The sequence below is a fragment of the Epinephelus moara genome, chromosome 18, assembly GCF_006386435.1.
Source record: "Epinephelus moara isolate mb chromosome 18, YSFRI_EMoa_1.0, whole genome shotgun sequence".
Classification (NCBI taxonomy): Eukaryota; Metazoa; Chordata; class Actinopteri; order Perciformes; family Serranidae; genus Epinephelus; species Epinephelus moara.
Window position 1 is genome coordinate 5,433,100 of NC_065523.1, and position 23,115 is coordinate 5,456,214.

Here is a 23,115-nt window from a genome sequence, read left to right on the forward strand (position 1 = left end):
TAGCATACTGCAAAGCCCCCATTTCTCGACTAAATACATTTGCCAAGAGGTGTATCACAGAGACACAGTGAAGTTGATTCTACACAATATGAGTGAATGTCTTGGCAGTCAGAAAATGCCGATAAGTCGTTTGTCACTCTCTTCAAACACGTTATGTTGCTCTCTCCTGAAGACACGGGCTGCAGTATCTTCCAGCAAGGCTAGAAAAATGCCATCTTAACAGCTGCTTGGCAGTATATCATAATATTTTATATAGCTTTTGAATATGCACAATTTCATGGCACTAAAAATTGGTGGGAGTAGGTAGTCATTATACGCCAGGTCATTAAAAGCAATGAAAACCAAAACTGTTACATTTCATTATGAACACCGTAGCATACTCAATTGTAAGCTAGGACTGGGACACTCAGTTTTTACAGTTTAATATTTTAATTACGACAATAACTGATGTGGATGAAAGGCCGTCAACTTCATAGTTATTTAATAGATTTAGCTATGAACGTGCAAATTAACAAAATTAACACTGTTGTCTATCAAAGCCTTTTTTAATGAATGCAGTTTTAATGTGCATTTAGTCAAAAGATGTGTATTCATATTTTCATCATTTATGCATACATATGGTCTGAGGCAGCTCTAAATTTGCTTGCAGAGTCCAAACAAATTCAGGTTCATACGTATTGTTTTAGCACAGATTTATGCGTATGCACTGTCTGTGAGTAAGGCCCAATCTTCTCAATCATGTTCCCAATAAATAAACATCTTTTTGTGTTCTCACAATCACTGAAGGAGAATAACACACACACACATGACACAACAGGTTGGTTTTGTGTTGTATGTTATACGTAATAGAAGCCGGGGGTAACATCTGTGAGACTATCAGGTGGGAAAATCTATGGAGAGGAAACAGTTGCTCAACTCTGTTGTAGTGTCATATTTAAAAGTATGAGGATCCATCAGACGGGTCAGAAGACACAAACCGATCCAATATTATTTCTCTCCCTCTCACTCTATATGTCAGCATGAAGACTGAAAGTTTACAACCACATCAGAGTCTCATGTCCAAATTCACCAACTGAGGTCATGGACATCACTGAAAAGATTTTTTTTTTATGTAGGTTCACTGTTAGGGGAGCAAAGAAGAAAATCAAATCAACAGGAAGTCTGTTTACTGCTCCAAATCCTTCCTGTCATTAAAACATCACACCTAAAATCTCCCTGATCAGACACTAGATGCACACATGAGCACCTATAATCAGTATTCACTGATAAAACATGTGCAATTCATTAGCATAATGATGATGAGACAAAGCAGGTGCTGTGTGTGAAACTCACCAACCACCATGATGTTGAACTCCAGGCCGGCCTTCATGGTCTTGCGCCTCATCTGGTCCAGTACCGCCTCGATGCCCACGTAGCCAAACAGGTCAGTGCCTCGGATGAAGCTCATCTGCAGGCCTTGCACTGACTGACACAGCTCCATCTTCACCTCCGCCTCCAGCTCCATCTCCACCTCTACATCTTTCTTCATTTCTCCTTCCTCCATTCCCTTCTCCTTCCCCTTGTCTCCCATCTCTGCATGGGCCTCCACACCATTCTCCTCTTTTTCTGTCGTGGAATTCTGGGTATTCATGCTGGCTGGTTGTCCTTGGCACTTGCCCTCACCTTCTTGCTCTTGTCCCATGATGCCCCTCACCTTCTCCTCTCTCTCCTCCATTGGGCTAAGCGGGTCCGTCTCCAGCTCTCCAGCAGTTTCTGCGGGTAAACAAAAAGAGAAAGGTAAGAGAGAAGTTCAGACACAGTTTCCACAGATTTGGCTCTGATGGTTTGTGTTTGCATTTTCGGATTGCAGCAGCTGATAGTTGGCACGCTGCACAAATAATCAGTATCTTATACTATCGCACAACTTGGGTAGTAAAACAATCCATCCATCTTGATCTTTGTGTTGATTCAATGATTAACGATCAGATATCATTGATGCAAAGTGAAAACATCCGTCCAAATCATCATCTTTAGGTTACACCTGTATTCTGAAATCGGCAGTCGGCAAGCGGCCAAGAGAAAGACGGTGAGGATAACGTTATTAATTCAGGAATAAATCAGCAGCGTGGAAATATTTTTCATTGTGGAGAAATATGGGTCAACAGAAATAGCACATGCCATATGTGCACAATGCTGTTCTGAGATAAGACACAACATACCTGCCTGGACATCTCACTACACTAACTTGTCACTACAGCAACATTAGCTTCTCTGTTTCAACAATGTTAATTGTTAATCAATGTAATTTAAACCAACAATGAGTAATAAAAATAATAACATTTCATGTAATTTGTTAAATTAAGAGTAGAGGGAAGAAAGTCCGCTAGCCACAAGGTTAATTTATGCAGTGTAAACATGCTTAAACTGATAATGGGTCACAAGAAAAAAACAATTGTTTTGTCCATGAATCTTGACAGTTATTACTAGGGGTGGGAAAAAATCGATACAGTATAGTATTGTGATATTTTTGTGTGGCAATATCGTATCATCACACCATGCCAAGTTTCAATTCAGTTATATTACAAACGCATCGATTATAAACCGAAAAGGGTGAAATGAGATGAACAGACTGAAAACTTTATCTTATTAGATGAAACAGACGTTAACTAAGTTTTCCTTTGAGGACATAATATACAGTTGAAAAAAAGGAAATAAATTGCAATATATTGTAATATATTTTATCGCGGGGCGTTGGTAGCGTAGTGGATGGTGCCGGCACCCCATGTACAGAGGCACTGCCTCGCTGCAGCGGTCGCGGGTTTGAGTCCGGCCTGCGACCTTTTGCTGCATGTCAGTCCCCACTCTCTCTCTCTCTTTCTCTCTCTCTGTCTCCCCATTTCACACACTGTCCTATCCATTAAAGGCAAAAACCCACAAAAAATAATCTTAAAAAAAAAAAACTTTAATATATTTTATCGCAATACTCGGCATATCGCAACATATTTAAAATCATAATAATATTGTATTGTGACTTAAGTATCATGATAATATCTTATCGTGGATCCTCTGGTGATTTCCACCCCTACTTATTACTGAGCTGAATTTGACACCTTGTTGAATGATCTTGTTGTTAGTCTATGTTTAAGGCTGTTGGAAGAAGTTTGCCCTCAGGGCTTTAAGCCAGATAACCCTGAATTTTTATGCAAAAGATGATGGTTTGGGTTAAATGAAAACATTTCTTCCAGAAAGCGCCCTCTGGCAAAAAGCCCTGACAGTTAACTTACCTCATGTGTTGTTTTATGTGTTAGTGGAGTCAAAGTAAACTACTACAATTATTATTTATGTTTTTTTTTTTTTAATCTATTATGGCCAAAAATAAAAAAGAAAGGGGTAGCAGCACCTTCTGTAACAGATTGTGTTAAATGGGCAGATAATATGGTGTCATATTCATCGCAGGCCCGTGAATCACATGGAATTGAAACTGTATCATGGTAGACTTTGTAATATCTGCAAATATGATGGTGTTGTCCAAAGAATCAATATAATATCATATCACGATGAAACTGGTGATTTACATCCCTAAGTACAACAGGAAAAAAGTGCTCTATGGTGGACAAACTATGCAATGAAGAAACTGCTTCTAATTTCCCAGACCTGGTTCTATGGGGTTGTGAAAGCATGTACTGCACCCTCAGTTTACCATTTTGTGCCTTCACATTAATTTTAATAGTAGGCGCACAGTCTGTGTGGGTGTCTCCATGCACACCTTCTATTTTGGTTTATGTACGTGCAGTAGCGCACTGTGCAAAAGGGCTAGATAAGGTTAAATATAGTCTAGATCAGCAGATGTGGTGATTATTAAATACGATCTCAGTCAGTCACACCACTGGTCTCATAGCTCTGAAACAGATGTGCCAATTACAGATAAACATGATAACAACAGCTCAGCAAACTAAAACCTTTCCCCCAGGTTGTCTAGTGTGTTGAGAGCATCACAATATAAACACAAATTACCACAAATCTGCACCCAAAGACAGCTGAAGTATGATTTTCTCATCCAGTAGTTATTATAATAATAAAAGAAAAATAAAGAAATTGATTTGCTGAAACTGTTTATATAATTATATTAGACTAACGCTATTTTAACAATAATTCTAATCTATCTCACCTCATACATGGTCACATAGTTTAGTAATTAATGTTACACAACGGCATTCACACTGCAGTGTATTTCAAGAATAAAACACGACATGTCATTTTCCTAAAAATGAAGTTGGAAAAGAGTCTGTGATGAGCCCTGGTAACCGGATGTCTCCTTCATAACTAGAATTACTGCCTCGCATTTGTATGCCTCTGCGAAGCACAGAATATATATATATACAATCAGCAAAGTTTCAAGGTGGGCACCCAAGATTAGTGTCACCAATTCAGCATCTCACCAAATCTCTCCTCTTCTGTTAGAGTTATGACATTGAATAATGGTTTGCAAATCATTATGATGACACAGTGAAGCTGACCTTTTAGACATAAAGCATCATCACTTCATTCACAGGCACCATCACCATCATCATCATCATCATCATTAAAACTAGCATATGAATTTCTGAGTTGTTGCCAAAAACATGTTTTATTAGGTCAGTGTGACCTTGACCTTTGACTAACAAATTCTAATCAGTTCATCCTTGAGTCCAAGTGGATGTTTGTGCCAAATTAAGAGAAATTCTCACAAGGTGTTCTTGAAATACCATGTTCACGAGAATGTTATGGAGGAAGTCACAGTGACCTTGACCTTTGACCACCAAAATCTGTGGACCAGTGCCAAATTTGAAGAAATTCCCTCAAGGTGTTCTTGAGATATCGCCTTCACAAGAATGGACGGCTGGACATCCCAAAAATATAATGCCTCCGGCCACAGCTATCTCTGGCATGGAGGCATAAAAAAAGCAGAATATCGAATCATAACCGACTCGTTTGATGTGTGTAGAGGTCTGTATGGTTATACTGTAGAAGCCTGAAGATGTTTTCAGGCAATAAAATGAAGGTTAACACACTTTGGGGGGATCATACCCCCCAAAAATACATGTATGTGACTTGTGGAAATACAATTCACCAGACACTTAAAGTGTTGAATTGAATCTTGAATGTAATAGATTTGTAGCCCTCACTCAAGATCTCCTGCTTCAACCAACAACCGTGAAGTGCATTACTGCTGTTGTTGATACACATATATATATATATGAGTACCTGCTGATGTCAGTTTAACAGCATGGAGGATGAACTTCACTCAGTGACTTGCCTTTTGGAAAAATGGGTCTGTAGTTGTGATCTGTGTCCTGTGTCTGTGGGTGTTCTGGGTTTTACTGTACATCCAACATGTAGCCTCTGGTAAATACTGAAAATACAAAGAACTGTACTGTAAGAAGAACTACTTGTTTGTTTTTGCAAAACTTGAAGCTTGAAGTGGGCTTTGTGCCAGGTGCACTGTCACCTTGGAATCATAAGGTTTGATCAGACATTTTTGTCAAAATTGACTTATTCATATATTCTTACTCTGTGAAAACTTCATAACAGGAGTGGTTATTTTTCATTTACTTGTGCACCAATCAGCATTTCGAAAGCAAAAAAGAGGATCAATCAGGTTCAGCTTCTCTGTTATGTCACTGCACTGCTCAGGGCTAATCTAAAACAAAATCTGATACTGCCTTCATACTGACCTGCTACACTTACTTGTCGAGACAATTCCTTTAGTAGCTGAACCCAACACACATTTTATTTACCAGTAGTAAGATAGATTTGTAGAGAGAATATCTGGAATATCCTTAAAATCTACCTGTCCCACTTTGTGTATAATACAGTCCTGGTAGGGTCGCAACAGTATGAGTTTTTCACGGTACGATAGCCGTCTTACAAAATATCAAATTTCATGTTATCACGGAATTAATATTATCATTATTATCTGTCAGAATGACACCTGAAGGAATTAAAACCGAAGGGTTATTTGGTTAAACAAACATTTTATTACGACAGTTGACATTTGAAACATTTTTTTAAAAATATGTGTAAAAAGTTTCCCTTTTGAAAATAACTAAGATAAAGTTGAAAGTTTCATTCCAGTTGCATTTCCTTCTTCAATATTGTAGATATGCAAATGTACATGGTATGATAACTGTCAATTTTAATATCACGGTATACCTTAAAATAGGTGCACCGTTCCAACCATAAGTCCTGGTTAGATGCATTAAAGTAGCTGCTTGCTGTCTGACCCCAAGAGAACTTAAACTAATAGTTCTTGAAAAAATGTGATTAATAACCAACCATATTCCTACCTAAAACTGACCAACACACTGGACAAAATATGCATCACTGACCTTTACTTAACCCTTTGAAACCTGAGCAAATTGGCTTGGTTTCTTTCAAGAACATGGGAAGAAGGCAATGAGCAACAAAAGAAGAAATGACCCAAAAAATTAGCAAGGATTTAGTAAAGAGAGCAAATTAATAACATTAAAATTAGTAGAAAAAAGAAAGTTAAAGACAAACAACCAAACAAGGAAATGATCTGGAAAAAGAGCTTAGAAATTCCAATTCTGTCTGATAACTTCAATTATACAACAGTTAGTTCCGGCCCTGCAATCTGATTGGTCGAGAGACAGTGAAACCGTGATGATATTGGAGTACAACATCACGGTTATTTCACTGTGTATGTATTACTCCGCCTCACAGCTGATTGCAATCAAAAATCAAATCAAAACTGACGGTTAGTGTCAGTTAGGTCAGCAGTTGCGTTGTAGGCTAATTAATTCATCCACTGTCAAACAGCCAAAAATATGGATTTATTTCCTAAAATAAGTTTCGAATTGAACTGTGAATGGTCATCAGAGGAAGATGAGGGAGAGGAGAAGCTGAATCCATCTGAGCACACATCCAGGTTTGTCAGTGTTTCATCAGCGGAGCTCAATGACTTGGAGAAAAGCAACATACTGTCAGATCAGAAGGCAGAGTCGGCTGTGCCTGTGAAGCGACAGTCCACCATGCAGTCACCAGAGACTTATTTCACCGGCTGCACAATTAATGGAAACGTGCAGATAAATGTGTATAAAGAGTAAGTGCCTGGCGCACCATGTCTGCGTTACATAGCAACGGTGACAGCGGAGTCCTGAGGGAACTATTTTTGTTGGCGGAAGACAAATAAAATGCTTAAATTATCTATTTTGTCCTCATTTTTCAACATTTCTTAATCAGCCTTGCTTATTTAACTGTTGAACTGTTGTATAAAAGCAATATCACACTCGAGCTTGTGAGTGCGGCCTCGTGCCTACGACCGAATCACAGCCGTGACGATATCACAGTACAACATCACTCCCTCTCATGTGATATTGCTTAAATATATAATGATTATAATTATAAATATAGTTTTTCCCTATTTTTTTTTCTTTTTTTCATTGCATTTTTTAAAAATAATTTTCTAAATCTATTAATTTTTTGAAATTCAAGGAACATTTTTTACCAAGTTTCTCATTGCCTTTTCCCCCCAGAAACAGCACCAATTTGCTCAGGGTTCAAAGGTTTAAATACTTGGGAAAGGTGTCTGAAAGCAGCACAAGAAAAGTGATGTTGCTCCAGGTTTCAAATGGTTAACCTGCAACGTTTTTTTGAATAAGAACAAGCATTGCAGGTTTGATTTGTCCTAAAACAAGAAATAAATGTCAGAAAAATGTCATAGAATTATTTGTACTGTATAAAACAATCACACACACATACGCATGCTCACCCACAGGTGACAAAGAACTATATGGTTCTCTAAGGCTAACACAACCATGTTCACACACACAAGCACACACACTTTGTAGGAATTAGCTGATCTATATGTGACTGAAGTCTATCCTTCTCTTATCTGTGTGTGTAGTCTGGTCTGTGCTGTAAGAGGATTGGCTGGCACTGACAATCCCCCTGAGAACTTGTTGATGTGTGTGTGTGTGTGTGTGTGTGTGTGTGTGTGTGTGTTGTGTGTGTGTGTGTGTTGGATACTCTCAAATGCAATTATAACAGTCATTTGAAACCAGCATGACAGAAGGATGTTTGTGCGTGTGTGTGTGTGTGTGTGTGTGTGTGTGTGTGTGTGTGCTTTTGCATGACTCGACAAGTTGTACCATTTTACTGAACCTTACTCTCATAGCGCATGCACACACAAACACACACACACACACACACACACACACACACACACAAGCTGTTGGTTAGTGTTGTCCACATAATTTAATCAGCTATAAATATCCAACTGTACAACCATTGGAACAGAAACAGAACTAATCCCCATGAGTCAGGACAGAGAAGGGCAGAGTAACACACACACACACACACACACACACACACACACACACACACATCTGTTTTTTTTTTTGTTTTTTACATCAGTAAAGTTCACACTCCACTAAAGTGTGTTTTACTATTAAATATAGTATGAATAAAGCGCTGATGGAAAAATATTTCTTGATTAATGAGACAGGCAGGGAGGGTCGAACAAAAAGATATAATGTGTTGCATTATGGTAAAAGTAGGATTTAGAGCTTGACTTCCAGCTGACACTAGGCGAGACGCGGGGGGACAGAACACCAGACTATCAGAAGGCTGACACATAGAGACAGACAAGCATTCACGCTCACGTTCACTCCTACGGGCAATTTAGAGTCACCAATTAACCTGTATGTATTTGCACTGTGAGAGGAAAACAGAGTACCGGGAGGAAACCATCCCTGACACAGGAAGAGCATGCAAACTTCACAAAGAAGGGCTCCCCCACCCCAGGGTTTGAACCTGGGGTGGGGGATGCCACGAAAAAAAAAAACATACCCATATGGTTAATTTGCTAGTAACTAACATTGATCTGTAACTGCCCAGTTAGTAGAAGAAAATGTTGCCATTATACATTTCTGCAAACTACAAATGAGTTACATTTGCATGTTTCATATGTATAATGTTTTTAAGGAGACATGGTAGGCCTACATGAGCAAACTTGTTATCCGGAGGTGGAAGGGATGGTGGATGTGCCTGGTGGAGGGGATGGTGGATGGCTTGACTCCTAGGTGAGACATCTGTCAAGCTGTTTTGAGAATATGGTTGTTTTGTAGTGACCTGTTCCTGTTTTTCCAGTGGGGATGCTGCCACAGTAAAAGGTTATTTTTTTACTGAGTTGTCACTGCTTTTGCAGCGGGAACTGTGTCACCAAACTGGGGATTTAAACCAAAACATGATCTTTTCCTAACCATACCAAAGTGGGTTTTGTGCCTAGAGCTAACCATGTTACCCACATTGCTGTTGATATGTCAAGTTTAAACATATTTACTAAATAATAACGTACAAATGTAACATACCTGTGATTTGCAGAAATGTAAAATGCCTACATTTTCTGGTGATTGGTTTGAACTGTAAATATGTGGAGACACAAGCACAGAAAATAATGTAGAGAAAGAGACATGTTAAAAAGGCAAAGTAACCCATGGGGTTAGTGGTTACGAGAGATGCATGTGAAAAGCAAACAGTATGTCCAACCTCAGGAGAAAGACACCGTTAGAACACCAGGCAGCGTTTGCTCAGGGAGGCAAAAATACAAATGAAAGGCCAGAGAGAGAATAACAGATGGAGACTATCTGGCTTTTCTTTCTCATCCCAGACTGTTTTTACACTGGCACAAATACACACATATGGCAGTAATGCATTAATAAGGTACTGTAGGCTTTATCACGAACATGTAAAAGTTTGTAATATTGTGGGTAATGTCAAGAACTGTGTCAGAGAGTAAGTGAGAACACACACCACCATGTCCACCTCCTCATCTAATGGATAAACTGATTCAAATTAATTCATCTTTGTCACACAAGGGGAATTTAGAAGAAGCCAAGTTGAATATTATCAAAATGTTATCAGGAGCAATTTATATTTGTAGTTTTCCTTGTTTAAAAAATGCTGTTTTTACACACGAAAGCCAAAAGCCAAAAAAAATCTGTCCATCTTGGATATGTCAATATGCTTTCTGAATAAAGCTAGTATACAACATTGCTGAAAAGAATGGCACTGAAATATTTTAAAATATATGGTAGAATTTACATACAGTAAGCTAAGTATGTAACGTATATTTGTTAAGTAATTTTGTTAAGTAATTAATATTAAAGGAAAAAAATACAGTGTCTGAAATGACAACAAAACAGTTCAGTTTGGTACGCATTTTTTCCACTTTTTCCAGTTTCCACTGTGGAAGGTTGTGGATGGTACCGATGGAACTGTTTCTTACAGTCCCCATTTTTGGTCACTCCTCTGTTGGGGTACCTAGCACACAGATACTACAAGGTGAAGCTAGAGACACTGCAGTCTGTTGATTGGTCAATATTGGATGGTCACTGTTGCTCAGGGCTGAATTGTGGCTGGCTTTATGTGACCTCTGTTCAGAACAAGGAGAGTTTTACATATTAGTACACTGCAACTATAAATGAAAGGATGTTTTTCTGCCTCTCGGAGCAGCTGGAGTTGGATGAAAAATAATTGAATTCACTAGGCCGACTGCCGGCGACTTTTAAGGGGGGACATTAATTTGTAATGTTTCTCAATGCATGAGTTGAAGATGTGAAACCATCAGCACACCTTTAATTTCAATATGACAACTTTGACCATTCAGTTAGTTTTTATTGTCTCTCTTGGATGACACAGACTTTTAGTAATGAGTGAATCATTAAGCGTTTAAATATCCCATCAAGAGAGACTCTCACTGCACAGCCTGTTCTATTTTGTTCTGAATATGTCAGCGTGCATCCCCGTTCTGTGGACAATAAACAAGAGGCACACTTCCCTCTGTGTCACCGGTGATAAGGAAATACAGCAGGTGCTTGACGAAGCAGTGAGTGACAACAACCCCGCCCACAGTTAAGAGTACTGTTTGTGGTGGAAGCAGACCTGAGGTCTAAGTACCATGTTCTAAAGGTACCATACCGAAAGTGTTTGGTGGAAATGGGGCTATAGGCTCTGCATAGACGTAAACCCTATGTAGACCACGCCCTAGCCTGATGTGCAGCTGCACCTTCCCAGAAATATATCTGGACGTCGCGGCGACGTAGACCTCCTGTTTTTTGTTATTTTTTAAACTGAAAACCATTTTCTTGAGTGGAAACAAATGTTATATTCACTTTTATTTCACACATAAGAAACAATTCATTGTTAAGACAAAAAAGCCCCCACAAAATAACACCTGAAGTGTGATTTATCCTAGCTTCATATGAGCAAAAGAAAAGTCTGCTGGCCCCTAGGCCAAATTATAAAATGTAACACATCATAGGCTTATGCTAATAACATTAGCATGTATATATGGGGAAAATGTGTCTAGCAAAAAAAAGTATTTTGTCAGTGAACCTTGTGAGTTAATGAAGCTAATAATGAAGTTGAACGTTGTACTTTTGCTTAATATTGTCGCTACCAAGCCATATTTAATGTGTGTTTAGATAAATCAATCAAACTTTACTGCACTTCACAGAGAGTCAACAGCGCCAACTAGAATTTTGAAGGTGTCATTGCAGAGTGACCCAGACACAAATATAGATGCTTATGTCAAAGGCAAACTACTTCTGAAGGCTACTTCGTAGGCTCTGCATAGAGCCTGTGCACAACTATAAATCAGGCTTAAAAGAGGTTGGAGATTGTTAGACGCAGCCCCGCCAATGCCACTGTCAGATGTGGGAGAGGGTTTCCAGAGGGATTCAACCATCCGACAAGCACTTGGTATGAAAATACAATACTAGCGCCTTAAGTTTTATTCCATGTTTTTCTTGCTATTTATTCTAACACTTGCAGTTGCAATAATCCAATTTCCCCGGAGGGTGTCAACAACAATCAGTACATTTACATGTACAGTAATGTCGAGCTGAGGTTATAGCTTGACTAGGCCATTTTATAGAAGTACTGCCTTGTCCCAGTATATCAGCATGGGAGGGGAATTGATTTATGACCAAAGTATGTCCCATTCTGCCAAGATAGGTGGCAATATGCCCCCTTTCAGCTTGTTAGTATTGGACCTTTTTCCAGTTGGCTTAGACCAAACAGACCAAACAATTGTCAAACAAGTTAACTACAGTTAGGTAGCAGCAAGCTGGTGCTAACACAGCATGCACTGTGTCTCCTTGTCGGTCCAAAAATGCATGGCCCCAAATGAAGATTTCTCCATGTTGTTACCAGCTTCTTCTTCTGTTACACATTTAATGATATTCAACTCCTAGGTCAAAGCCCAGGGCGGAAGCTGCGGAGCACGTGCAGAGCGCCTAGGCCAGTTTGGGTCTGATTGACTGTACACATGCAGGAGTAATTCAACACCCAATCTCATTATCTGGGTGTGTTATTCCAACTGTGAGAAATTCAATTTTGTACGATTTCAATTGGACTAACCTGTTAACATGTATTTTAAAAGTCCGGTTTTAGTCAAACTAACACAATAAACTGATTTTCTCTAATGTCATTTAGACATACTGACTGATTGTGAATGAGAAGGCTGTTGCACTGATCCACACAGAACTGCACTGAAAACCAGCACACTTCAGCAAAAATCACATCCATACCATGTGACTGCAGAGGGGACAAATGATGCAATCTCACAATATAACATGTTTTAACCTGTAGTCCTCAATGTTTCCCAAACACCATCCTGTGTGTATGTACTTGCCTAAACAATGTCATGACAAAGATCAGCTGATGACAAAGAAGCAGTTCACCAACAGTACCAAGCAGTAACGGCCCCGCCCACTGTGTTCTTTAAAGGTGTTAATGCTCTCATGAATACCTCATGAATACGCCTGAACCTGGGGTTGGTTTAATAGAAGGGGGCAGGGGGAGGCAAACAGCCATCCCATGTTGAAACATTTGGGCTGAGAGAGTGATTGACCTCTTGAGACAATTGACAAAATGTTTGCATTTTCCAAATGGTGTGAAGACTCAGTGGTATGTCACCTATCATGACACCACACTGGGATCAGATTAGCAGGCTGATTGGGTTTAATACTTTATTGGTTTAACAGTTTTTCCAGAGGAATCTTTTAATTGACTGCAATGTTAATGCATTGCCCCGATCAAGACAACCTTCAGATTCTGATAGAGAAACTATCCCTATTTAAAAGCATGATTGGATCCAAAGTAATGATAACACTACTGAGCATGAGCATGGGTGACACATTACATCCTGTCATTCTGTTCCTGTCTGAATGAGTCTTTGGTCAGAATCCTTCCCACAATGTGCCCCAGCTAAACTCACTCAGGTCTTGCCACTAACAGACCATGATAGCTTCGGTGTCTACTCTGCTCAAGATCCCTGGCCTTTTTAGTCATGCTCAGCTTAAAAGGTATGTTTGAATTCAACTATTTTGTACAACACGTTGCCAAACAAGGCAGAAGTCGAGGGATGGGTGAGATGTGATGACCTGTACAAATAAAGATATGGTACATACTTTCTTACAGTCTCCCCTCAGTCTCACCTTTTCAGAGAAAATTTAACCTCTGCTTATCAAGAAACACGTCTGACAAATTGTCTTCCAAAAAGTTTTAAAAAACTGTCACCCGACACATTGTTGGTGTGATGTGCACTCAGAACAGGGGTTTAAGATGCTCTTAGACAATCTGAAAAGCACTTTGTTAAAAGCAGACTGAAGCCTTTAGTCAGACTCTCTACCATGACATGCCCAAGCCAAGCCCAGCTCCCTCAAGCCTTGTCAATGACAGACCATGATAGCCACGCCAAGTGAGTTTCCCCAGGGCTTTTAAGTCCCACTCAGCATGACCTGACACTCAGCCTGAACTTACCACACATGATGAGTCATGATTAACAGCAGTATGTGACGAGTTCAAAGGAGGTAGAGCATTTAACAAAAAACATAGAGTTAGAGTTTAGAATGAGAAAAAAAAGTCTGAAGTAGACAAATTTAGTTCTGAGCTGGCAGAAGCTCACACCAATAAATTCTGAGGTGAACCTGCTAAGGTATGAAGCATGAATCTACATATCCACACGTATTTAGTGGCACAGCTTACGCTGCGTTCACACAGATACAAAGTAGCAGGGAGTCTCTGACCTCTCAAAAATCTGTAAGCTCTGTGTGTGAGTTGTGTTCAACATGTAATTTGCACATGCCTCATTTCTACTGCATGGTTCCACTTGACTCTCAGCTGATTGCCACAGCAAAGGCCCATAAAACTGCCGTATCATCATCTTCAACATGAAACTCGCTGAATCATTGGCTACAAAACAGAGGAACGTGTGCACTTCGTCAATTGCACAGTAGTGTCCATAGTGTATAGTGTAGTGTATGGCATGCAAATTTGCATTTCCTTGGATAGCAAAGGCATGACCCATCTACTCTACCTCTGATTGGCAAGTGCTCGTTGGCCTTGTTGATTGGGTTGGTTTGGTTTAGGCAGGAGGAGCGTGACTGGCTAGGGTTAGGGTAAGAATGTCTGGGTAAGCCACTCAGAAACAGAATAAGGTAGAGCTGGGCAGGTCATGTTTTTGCAATCCTAGGAAACGCCAATTACTGCATAGTTTTGCGAGCAGCCTTTTTTAAAATTTGGGTAGAGATAATAAAGAAATTGCAGTGGATATTGACAGCACCATGGCTATTTCAAAATGGCAGGTTTGTGTCCTGTCTTGCCCATGTGACGATTCTAATGACAGTTCTCTTCGGACAGTCAGGCTTGGTTAACCCCTCAGCTCACTTGGAACCTTGACCATGATGGAACCAAAAAAGGTACCAGGTACTATCCACAACTTTTGTTCATGTAAAACCAGGAAAAAAAAACAAGTCATGCTCAGTGGAGGTGGGCTGTACCATGCAATACCACCATTACTCTGTTCAGACTGAACTGCTATTTTGTAACGTAGCCGCCACACCAAATGTGACAAAATAGCTCATTTCCAGCTGTATAGTTTGTTTCTTGAGTGCAGAATAGTTGTATTTGTGGCCTGTTTTTAACATGGTGTGCGTTGCTGAAACTGTTTAAATACGTTACATTGCTGTGGCAGTCAAAACAAGCAGGTTTAGCCCTCACCCAATTGTAGTTCGCATTGCGTCAGAGGACATTAACATGAAGCTGAGTTTCTCTCATCTTTACCCTGTAGTGCCACTGGATGCCTTTAAAATCTCTGTAGCTCAGTGGATGCTGGTTCCCGTTCCAGCTTTTGACTCTGTATGAGTGAATGGCACGTTAAAGTGAAGTCCCCCACTTCATCTAAACAAGAACAGGGATTCACTTATATAAAAACAACGAACAGCACAACTTCTGAATCGAACTACAACAATCTAAATTTACTCCTGACACAATGTTTATGTCCTCAATCAACACAGTTGACAGTTGACAGGACACAGTCAGAGATAAAAATAAAATCATCTTCATGATCAATGAAGAATTTTGGCTGATAATCATATGTATAATCAAACATATAACATGCACAGAATCGCTGTCTTGTATGAAGTCACTGTTCAGACTTTTGCATCTGTTTGTACAGTGACATCTCTCAGGGTGCAACTCCTTTGACCCAAACAAAGATTGCCACCACTTTTTAAATAACATTCTTATAATCTTTGGGCTTGGGGGAAAGGTATCAAGTATTTTCAAGTCAAAAGGCTTACATAGTCATGAGTCATTGGTGTTAAAGTCCAAGTAAAGTTGCAAGGTTTTTTTTTTTTGATTTTGTCAAGTCGAGTCTAAAGTCAAATTTATGACTCACGTCTGACTTGAACCCAAGTCTGTTACTAGTTAATATATGAGGAAAGTGTGTATGTGAAATTAAAAAAAACAAACAAATAAGAGCCTTCAAGGAAAAAATGACAGTAGTTAAGCTTGGTAGATAGTATAACAATGCATAAATGAGTAAAAAATCCTGAATATGTAACACATAAATACTGATCATCATTTAGTATACTGCTGTACGGTTCAGTGAGTGGTAAATGGATAAGTTAAGGGAAGCATTTAGTTGAAAATGTGCGTGGTATTCAAACAAACACTACAGCGCTCAGTTTGTACATGTGTTTTAAAACTTTAACAAAGCAGAAGTTACTGAACTTCTTAAGTCTTGCAGGCCACACTGCACTTTAGTTTCAAGCAACATCACTGACGCTTATGATCTGTTTGATTCAGCAGTTAGTAAGAGGCCAGCCGAGGCCTAACAACCCTCCCACCCCCATCCTGACCGCCAAAGTGGACCAGTCCTGTCAGCTTTCATTGTTAGCCCAGGACACTGAGCATACCCCACTGATATCCACGGGGGATGAAAGACACACAAAAAAAAAATCCTACCTTCTCTCATTCACCAAAGCCAGATGTGTGACTCCCTGGTTGGCGGTGAAGAACTCTTAGAAAAGACTAGGATGGAGGAACTGTCTCTGCTTTCTAAACTCCTCTTCCTGCAAAGTTAGTCCGCCTCAGTAGTGATGGTCCTGCACTTTCTCTGTCACAATCCTTTTCCCTCTCTTACCGCCTCTCTCCCTCTCCCTCTCTTTGGTTCTCCCCGATGTCAGGAGGAGTGTGGGGAGTGAAGAAAGGGTGAGAGACAGGAGGAGAGAGAGAGAGAGGGGCTGTTGGTGGCTAAAAGCAGCTCCAGGATCCATTCACATGCAAATGGACCAAGAAGCTTCCACTAATCCCTGAGAGGAGAAGGACTACGCCTCCCCACTTCCCCCCCCCACTCCTCCTCATCCTCCTCCTCCCCCTCCCCCGTCAAAATCATTTATCCAGCCGAGGCTGAGTTGTCAGTCGGTGTGGGATGGAGGTGCAGGGCACTTCCAAGTGGCTCTGTAACTGCCCGATAAAACCAATTAGCTGAATTCAACTGCGATTTCTTAAAGAGACATCATTAGACTGCCTCCCACAAGTTCACTCTTCCTGCCTTCTAATTTAATCACTTTCTTCTCTCTTTTTATCTCCACCTTTTTCAAGCTCTAAATTTTCCCTTTCAACATTTTCGGTTTTGGTTTAAGTACTGAAATCTTTAAACAGTGTCATCTTATTGTCAGTCTGTTGAGAAAAAAGCTGCTAAGTTCATCTGAGGCAAGTTCAGCTATTACTCAACACTCACAGCCCTGGGCTTCGCCTCTCAGGCAATATACAGACAGTCCTATCCATCTGATGTTGGGACAGTATGGAGCCTGAGGAGAAGACCTGCAGACCAGAGTTGCCAAGTCTGCTTATTATAAGCAACGTTTGGCATTTTATTTTGTAAATTTTCATACAAATATTGGTAGTTACGGGCTGCATTTCTTGCAGTAGTCTTGTAGTGTAGTTGCTTATTTGACTTGCTTCTTATATGCCTCCTGTCTCTCTACTCTATACCTGTCTAGTTTGTATTGTTGCAGAAGGATCCATCCACAACCCCGTTCCCTCTGCCCCTCCCTTTCCCCCATACACACAGCAAAAAAAATTTTTTTTTAAATTAAAATCGATTGGAGTTTCTATAACTGCTTTGCTAATAATTGTGATGTACGTGCACATCTTCAACATGCCAGCAATTATAAATACATTCATTGAGATAGCCAGTTAAAGGCCCAGTATGTGTACGTCTTTAATCACTGTTTGTTTAAAAGGCCATCAATAAATCTTTGTTTTGCCTTCACTGATTTGTTGCATGCAACTTCTTTATTTTCATTTTTATTGATTCATTTATTCATTCCTCATTTTGTGTTGGCCAGTTATTTTTGCTCAACCTCTTTGGAGTTCAAAAGAAAAAAATAACATTGCATGTTACAGCATTTTTTAAATGGTTCCTTACAAAATGCTAAATAAATTCATATATATATAAATTGTTCAAGTGATGTGACCTCTCTCTCTGTGAGAGGGCCCATAGAGGGGGTGGGCCCTACAACTATATGTTAGGCAGAAAACTGGCCCTTGTTAATAATTTAGTTTGCCACCTCAAAAATATGTCTATCAAATATGAGGTTTAAAAACTATTTCTGCAGAATGCACATCAAAATGGAAATTATCAGCTGTCAATGACGGTGCATATAACAAGTCTGCAGCCGGTAAATGCCCCCTAGGATAAAAAGACAACATGAGGAAATATGGTATTTTAGCCAGAAGACATAAATGTAATAATATAGGTGTAGCCAAATATCCCTTACTCTTACCCTTTCTCTATCACAGCGCTGCAGTCTGTTTTATGTGTTTGGTTAGGACCATCAGTCCTAACTTCACTTGATAGTATCAGCTGTCATAAAACAAGTCCAGATTTAAAAATGCAATTAAATTACCAGAATTAATACCAGCATTACCTAAAACATGTTACAGAGCTTTTGGCAAACACCTCTTAAACTTTGGAAGGTTGGTAGCCTAATATGATTTTATGATGATGTTGGCCTTCAGATTCTTCAGGGAAACATGCCGTTATAATTATCCAACGTGTCTCATAGTTTTGTCAAGCGGTGGTGTGAACAGTGTCACAAGTGTCACTGAACTGAGACAGACATTTTGGTCAAGTCAGGTGACAGGTCTTCTGCATCAGTAAAGAGAAAACTGGATTTGGTTTTTGTGCAGTGCTCACACACTGCTGCTGCGTGGTTTCAGGTGTGAGGTTGGGGTTACTTTAATCTCACTGCACAGCAACAACAGGAGTCTCTGCAAGCTTTATTCAGTCTATCTGTAATTCCATTAATACACTTTCTTGAATATTACCTTGAAATTTTCTATTTGAATATGTCTTATCAAAAAGTAAATGTATTATCTTAAATATGAAAAAAGTTTTCTGATCCTCAGCTTATGGACATGCACCTAAACCACATAAATTTCTGTTTTCCCACTTGAAAAAGTCCTAAACAGAGAAATGTGTCACATTACACCAGTGTTGGGGGTACCACTTTACAAAGTAATGCATTGTTGTGTATTGTAATCACATTACATTAACTGGCTACATCCTTAGTCGGTAACGCAGCAATGTCACGTGTTACTGTTCTAAATTCTGTAACCATATTATAATTACTTATCAAACAATTGTGTCCTCACTAGTGTTACATAAGTTCCTCAATTATCTGCATAATGGACAGGCAGGAAAAAATCATCAAACATATCAACATCAGCGTCATTGCCTTGTGCGCCTGTAGGGAGGCTCTTCAGCCTGAACAGTCTATGCTGACTGTGAGGAAGAACAAGTTGTCTGACAAACAATTTTGGGATCTCTTCAAGCCAAAACACACCAGCGGAAAACGCAGCGCATCAAAACATATGCCAGCATTATTTTAAATGTACAACCCCACACTGGCAGCGACTAAACACATGTCGGGGCTCCTAGATGCGCCACCAGCACTTAACGCCATTTTCCTTTTTGCAACCTTGCCTCCCCCAAAATGAAATGCACTTTCCCCCAAATCGCTCTCTGTTTGTATATACCAGCTCCCGTAGCAGCTCTTCTTCTCTGCTTCTATGGCAGCTTGACTCCTCTCCTCACCATTGATGTATAAAGAGAACTCTGCAACTGTTACTGTGGATCATGTGTGACAAAAAATGGATGACAAGAGACTCATTGATGAGGTTGAGAAATATCCTGAGCTCAATAACCCACAATCCCGTCATTATAAACATAATGGGCAAACAGATATTGCCCGGCGAGTCATAGCTCTGGAGATCAGCTCTTCAGGTGAGAAATTAACTTTAGTTATAGGCCATCTACACAGGATTTTAAGCTTATGCAGAGTGGAGGAAGCACAGAGCTTTCAGTAAAAGTAGTAATAACTTTGCGTGATCATCTGTTGACACGCCATGCCACGACAGCACTGGTGTGTTTTGAGCTTTCCTCATGAGGTATAGTGCTCCTATAGTAATAAAAATGACAAAATAAGCTGGATTAATAAACCACACATCTATGGTTTTGTGAGCAACTGACTCAAGTAAGTTTGTTTGACTTGTTAAATGCAGTCCATATACCATTTGAACACGTTTTTTACCTTTAAGTCTGTCATCATCTAATGGTGTTAGGGAGGCTAGTCTCTTATAAAGAGACTATTAATATATTATCTTTAGGCAATTAATATTTGTACTTGTCTGTGTTAGAAAGGTCAACCTCTTTTATATTGTTAAAATTTTGATATGTTATTTTAAGGCAGTTACAGCTGACTGCAGTGATGTCTCGATTCTCTATTGAGCCATGTGGCGGAGTAACAGCAAAAGTAATGTAACGTGTAATGAATTAATTTCTACTTCACTTTGTTGAAATTAAACAATAATGTGTACATTACCTTTTTTTAAGTAACAACCCCACCGCTGCTTTACACACAGGAAGAGACAGAAATGTGACAAAGTGACATGTCGGGGAAGAAAAATGAGGAAGCGTGACTGTATTATGGAAATTATTTCTGTGATTTTCCCCACAGATGCTCACTTTCACATTCATCTAACCGTTTTCAAGTCGGGTGCACAACTTGGTGTTACGAGCGGAAGCTTCTTATCTGATTTCCAAACAGTCTGGTGAACTGTAAAACAGTGCCATACACTACAGTATGATGCTACTGAAGACAAATGTTTCCCTATTATTCACCCACAAAATGATGTAATATCAATTAACTGATTCATATTTCCAGCGAATTTTGACACCCCTGCAACAAACTGCTCTGCCACATCTCATCTGTTTCCTCAGAATTAGGTGTTAAATTGACTGCAGATTCTCATTTTCAACATAATAGAGGATCATAATGGTATGCATGTACCATCATGCACTGTTACTGTACTCTTACATGAGAAGCAACATAGTGTTACGTAGGTAAGGTGCTTTTAAAAGTGCCAAACTCTTAATGACTTCTAAGTGCCCATAAAGACATGAATCATATTAGCCTTTTACTTAACACTTCAGGTTACTACAGCTCATACCCATCCAGAGCTGACACTGGTATTCAGAACACATCTGACAAACAGTAACTGCATGAACATGGGCAGCAGCATATCCCCCTCTACAAAACCTGACAAAGTCTCTTTATTGCTTCATTAGAACTAAACACAGCTCAAATATTTTCTTAATGGGATTAATACAAGAAAAGGTGGGATATAAAATATATGCACTCTTTCACACAGCATTTTATCCTTTCAGGCTGGTCTTACCTCCAGAGCGTAAAATACACTGCTTTATCATCTGTGTGAGACGCACCGGGCCAACCAACTCCAATGAAAACCCATCCACATCATTATTAGACACTCGGACAGACCAGTGTATAAAGAGCATGCAGGTCCACAATGGGTGTGTGGGAGGGTAGACGGATAGGTCCAATAAGTGCAGGACTTTGACCAAGAAGACCAGTGTTTGAGACCAACACACAACATCAGTTGCAGTGTTTGTGTGCCACTCTGAAAGCTGCATATTTGTTAGCAGCATCCACAGTCTGTTCCTAACCATAATCAAGTAGTTTTGTGGCCTCAACCTAACTGCCAAGCCCTTCTGCTTCAAGACATGACAGAAAAAGGCTGCCCCTGGCATCATGATATGGGCCTTTTCCACTTTTCCACTTTTCCACTGTCACTGAGTCAAGCCATGCATATTTGTGTTTCCATAATCAGTTAAAGTCTAGTTTACATTACACGATTTTCCTCGCAATTTCGATGTCGCAGAGGATCTTGAGAGCCACCTTGGGTCAGAGGTGAGTCAGCAGGTAGTCTGCCAGGACGAGTCCTCATGTGTGAACAAGTCACCCCCTCGTCTGCGAGGGAAAAGGCACCAAGCCGCAGACGTATGAGGTACATTTTAGTTGATGAAATGTTATAAAAAAAAATTAATCAGTATATAGGCTATGCATGCATAGCCTACAACAATGAATGAATATTTAAATGTTTTGAAAAAATGGATATTAATTTCCATTTAATTTTCTGTCAAAGCCACAGGGGGCCACTGGAGAGGGGCTAAAGAGCAACATGCAGCGCTGGAGATGCAGGTTGCCTACCCCTGGACTAACACAATAAACTGTCTTTCTTAAATGTCATGTAAATGTAGTGAGTGTTAAGTGTAGTTTATTGTAGTTATTGTGCAACGCCTTTTGGTGACAAGCAGCTTTTACTGTAATCAAGACTATTATAATTGTGCAATAAAAAGTTTGTTAGGAAACAGAGAAGATTTCACTGTTGCATGTTCTTGTCTTGTCACACACAAGTTAAACAAGCTGATAAAACTCATGAACAGGAAACTCGGCTTTTGGTGAAAAACTCTGAGACACAAAGTGTCTCTGTCCAACGTGACTTAAGTATATTTCTGGAAGTTTTCTACATTTTGTTTTACTTATTCCCTTATTGTTAAAATTCCCATGCCCAGACGCAGACCCTCAAATAACTGACTCTACTAACAAGTACTGTGTGTGAATCTGAAGCCTGATATGTTATTCCTCTGTGCCATAGTGTTCTGTTCTTATCCAGAACTATTTAAAACACATCAATGAGCCACACTGTTGCACTGACATGTTTGTTTTGACTCAGTCCTCCATTCACCACCCTGCCACTGGAAATACTTATGAGAGCAGCAAATGGTATATACAGTTGTTGTTTTTTTACTTTTCTTAATCTATTTTATTATTTCTATTATATCTTCCTCATTTTATTCTAATGTACAACTGTTTGTTTACATAAGTACTGTCTAACTATCAGCTTGTCAGTCATCTGTAAAGAACATTAAATTACCCTGTATGAAAGGTGCCATACAAATAAAGTTTGATTGACTGACTGAAACACATATTAATCCGCCACTAAAGCACTATTTCCTCCTGTTTGAGTAACGTTTGAGAAAACCTACAGTGCCCACTTTCAGCCAGTCACTGAGCTTTTTTTAAAAAAAAAATTTAAATCTATATTTGTATAATATATATATATATATGCTTCAGTTGAAACCAATGGGCTTAGAGGTGAACACAGCACAGAGAACTAAGTGGTTTGCATCATTTGCATTGCGGCATAATTCTGTTAAAGTGATACAGCGTAGTGTCACACTACTACACACCAGGAAGTATAACGGTTACAACTTACCCCAAACACTTTCTGCACACATTTGAATGGACAGTTTGTGGTGATATTTTTGAATGGTGATGATAATTATAGACAGCTTTTCATTCAACACCAGACATCAAACCCTATGTAATCAACTATGCTGTAAAAAAACAAACA

General features: G+C 39.5%; 1 protein-coding gene across 3 annotated transcripts in view; it reads right to left on the minus strand.

The window, feature by feature from the left end:
- Positions 1–23,115, minus strand: part of septin12 (septin 12) — a 119,399-nt gene that overhangs the window by 34,872 nt on the left and 61,412 nt on the right. For 2 of the 3 annotated variants that reach the window (XM_050068711.1, XM_050068712.1), the window contains one exon: positions 1,333–1,752. In XM_050068711.1, coding sequence (XP_049924668.1) covers positions 1,333–1,752 — 420 coding nt within the window. Of the gene's footprint in view, positions 1–1,332; positions 1,753–16,293; positions 16,539–23,115 lie in introns of those variants that run through there. The other variant, XM_050068713.1, reaches the window with a different exon arrangement.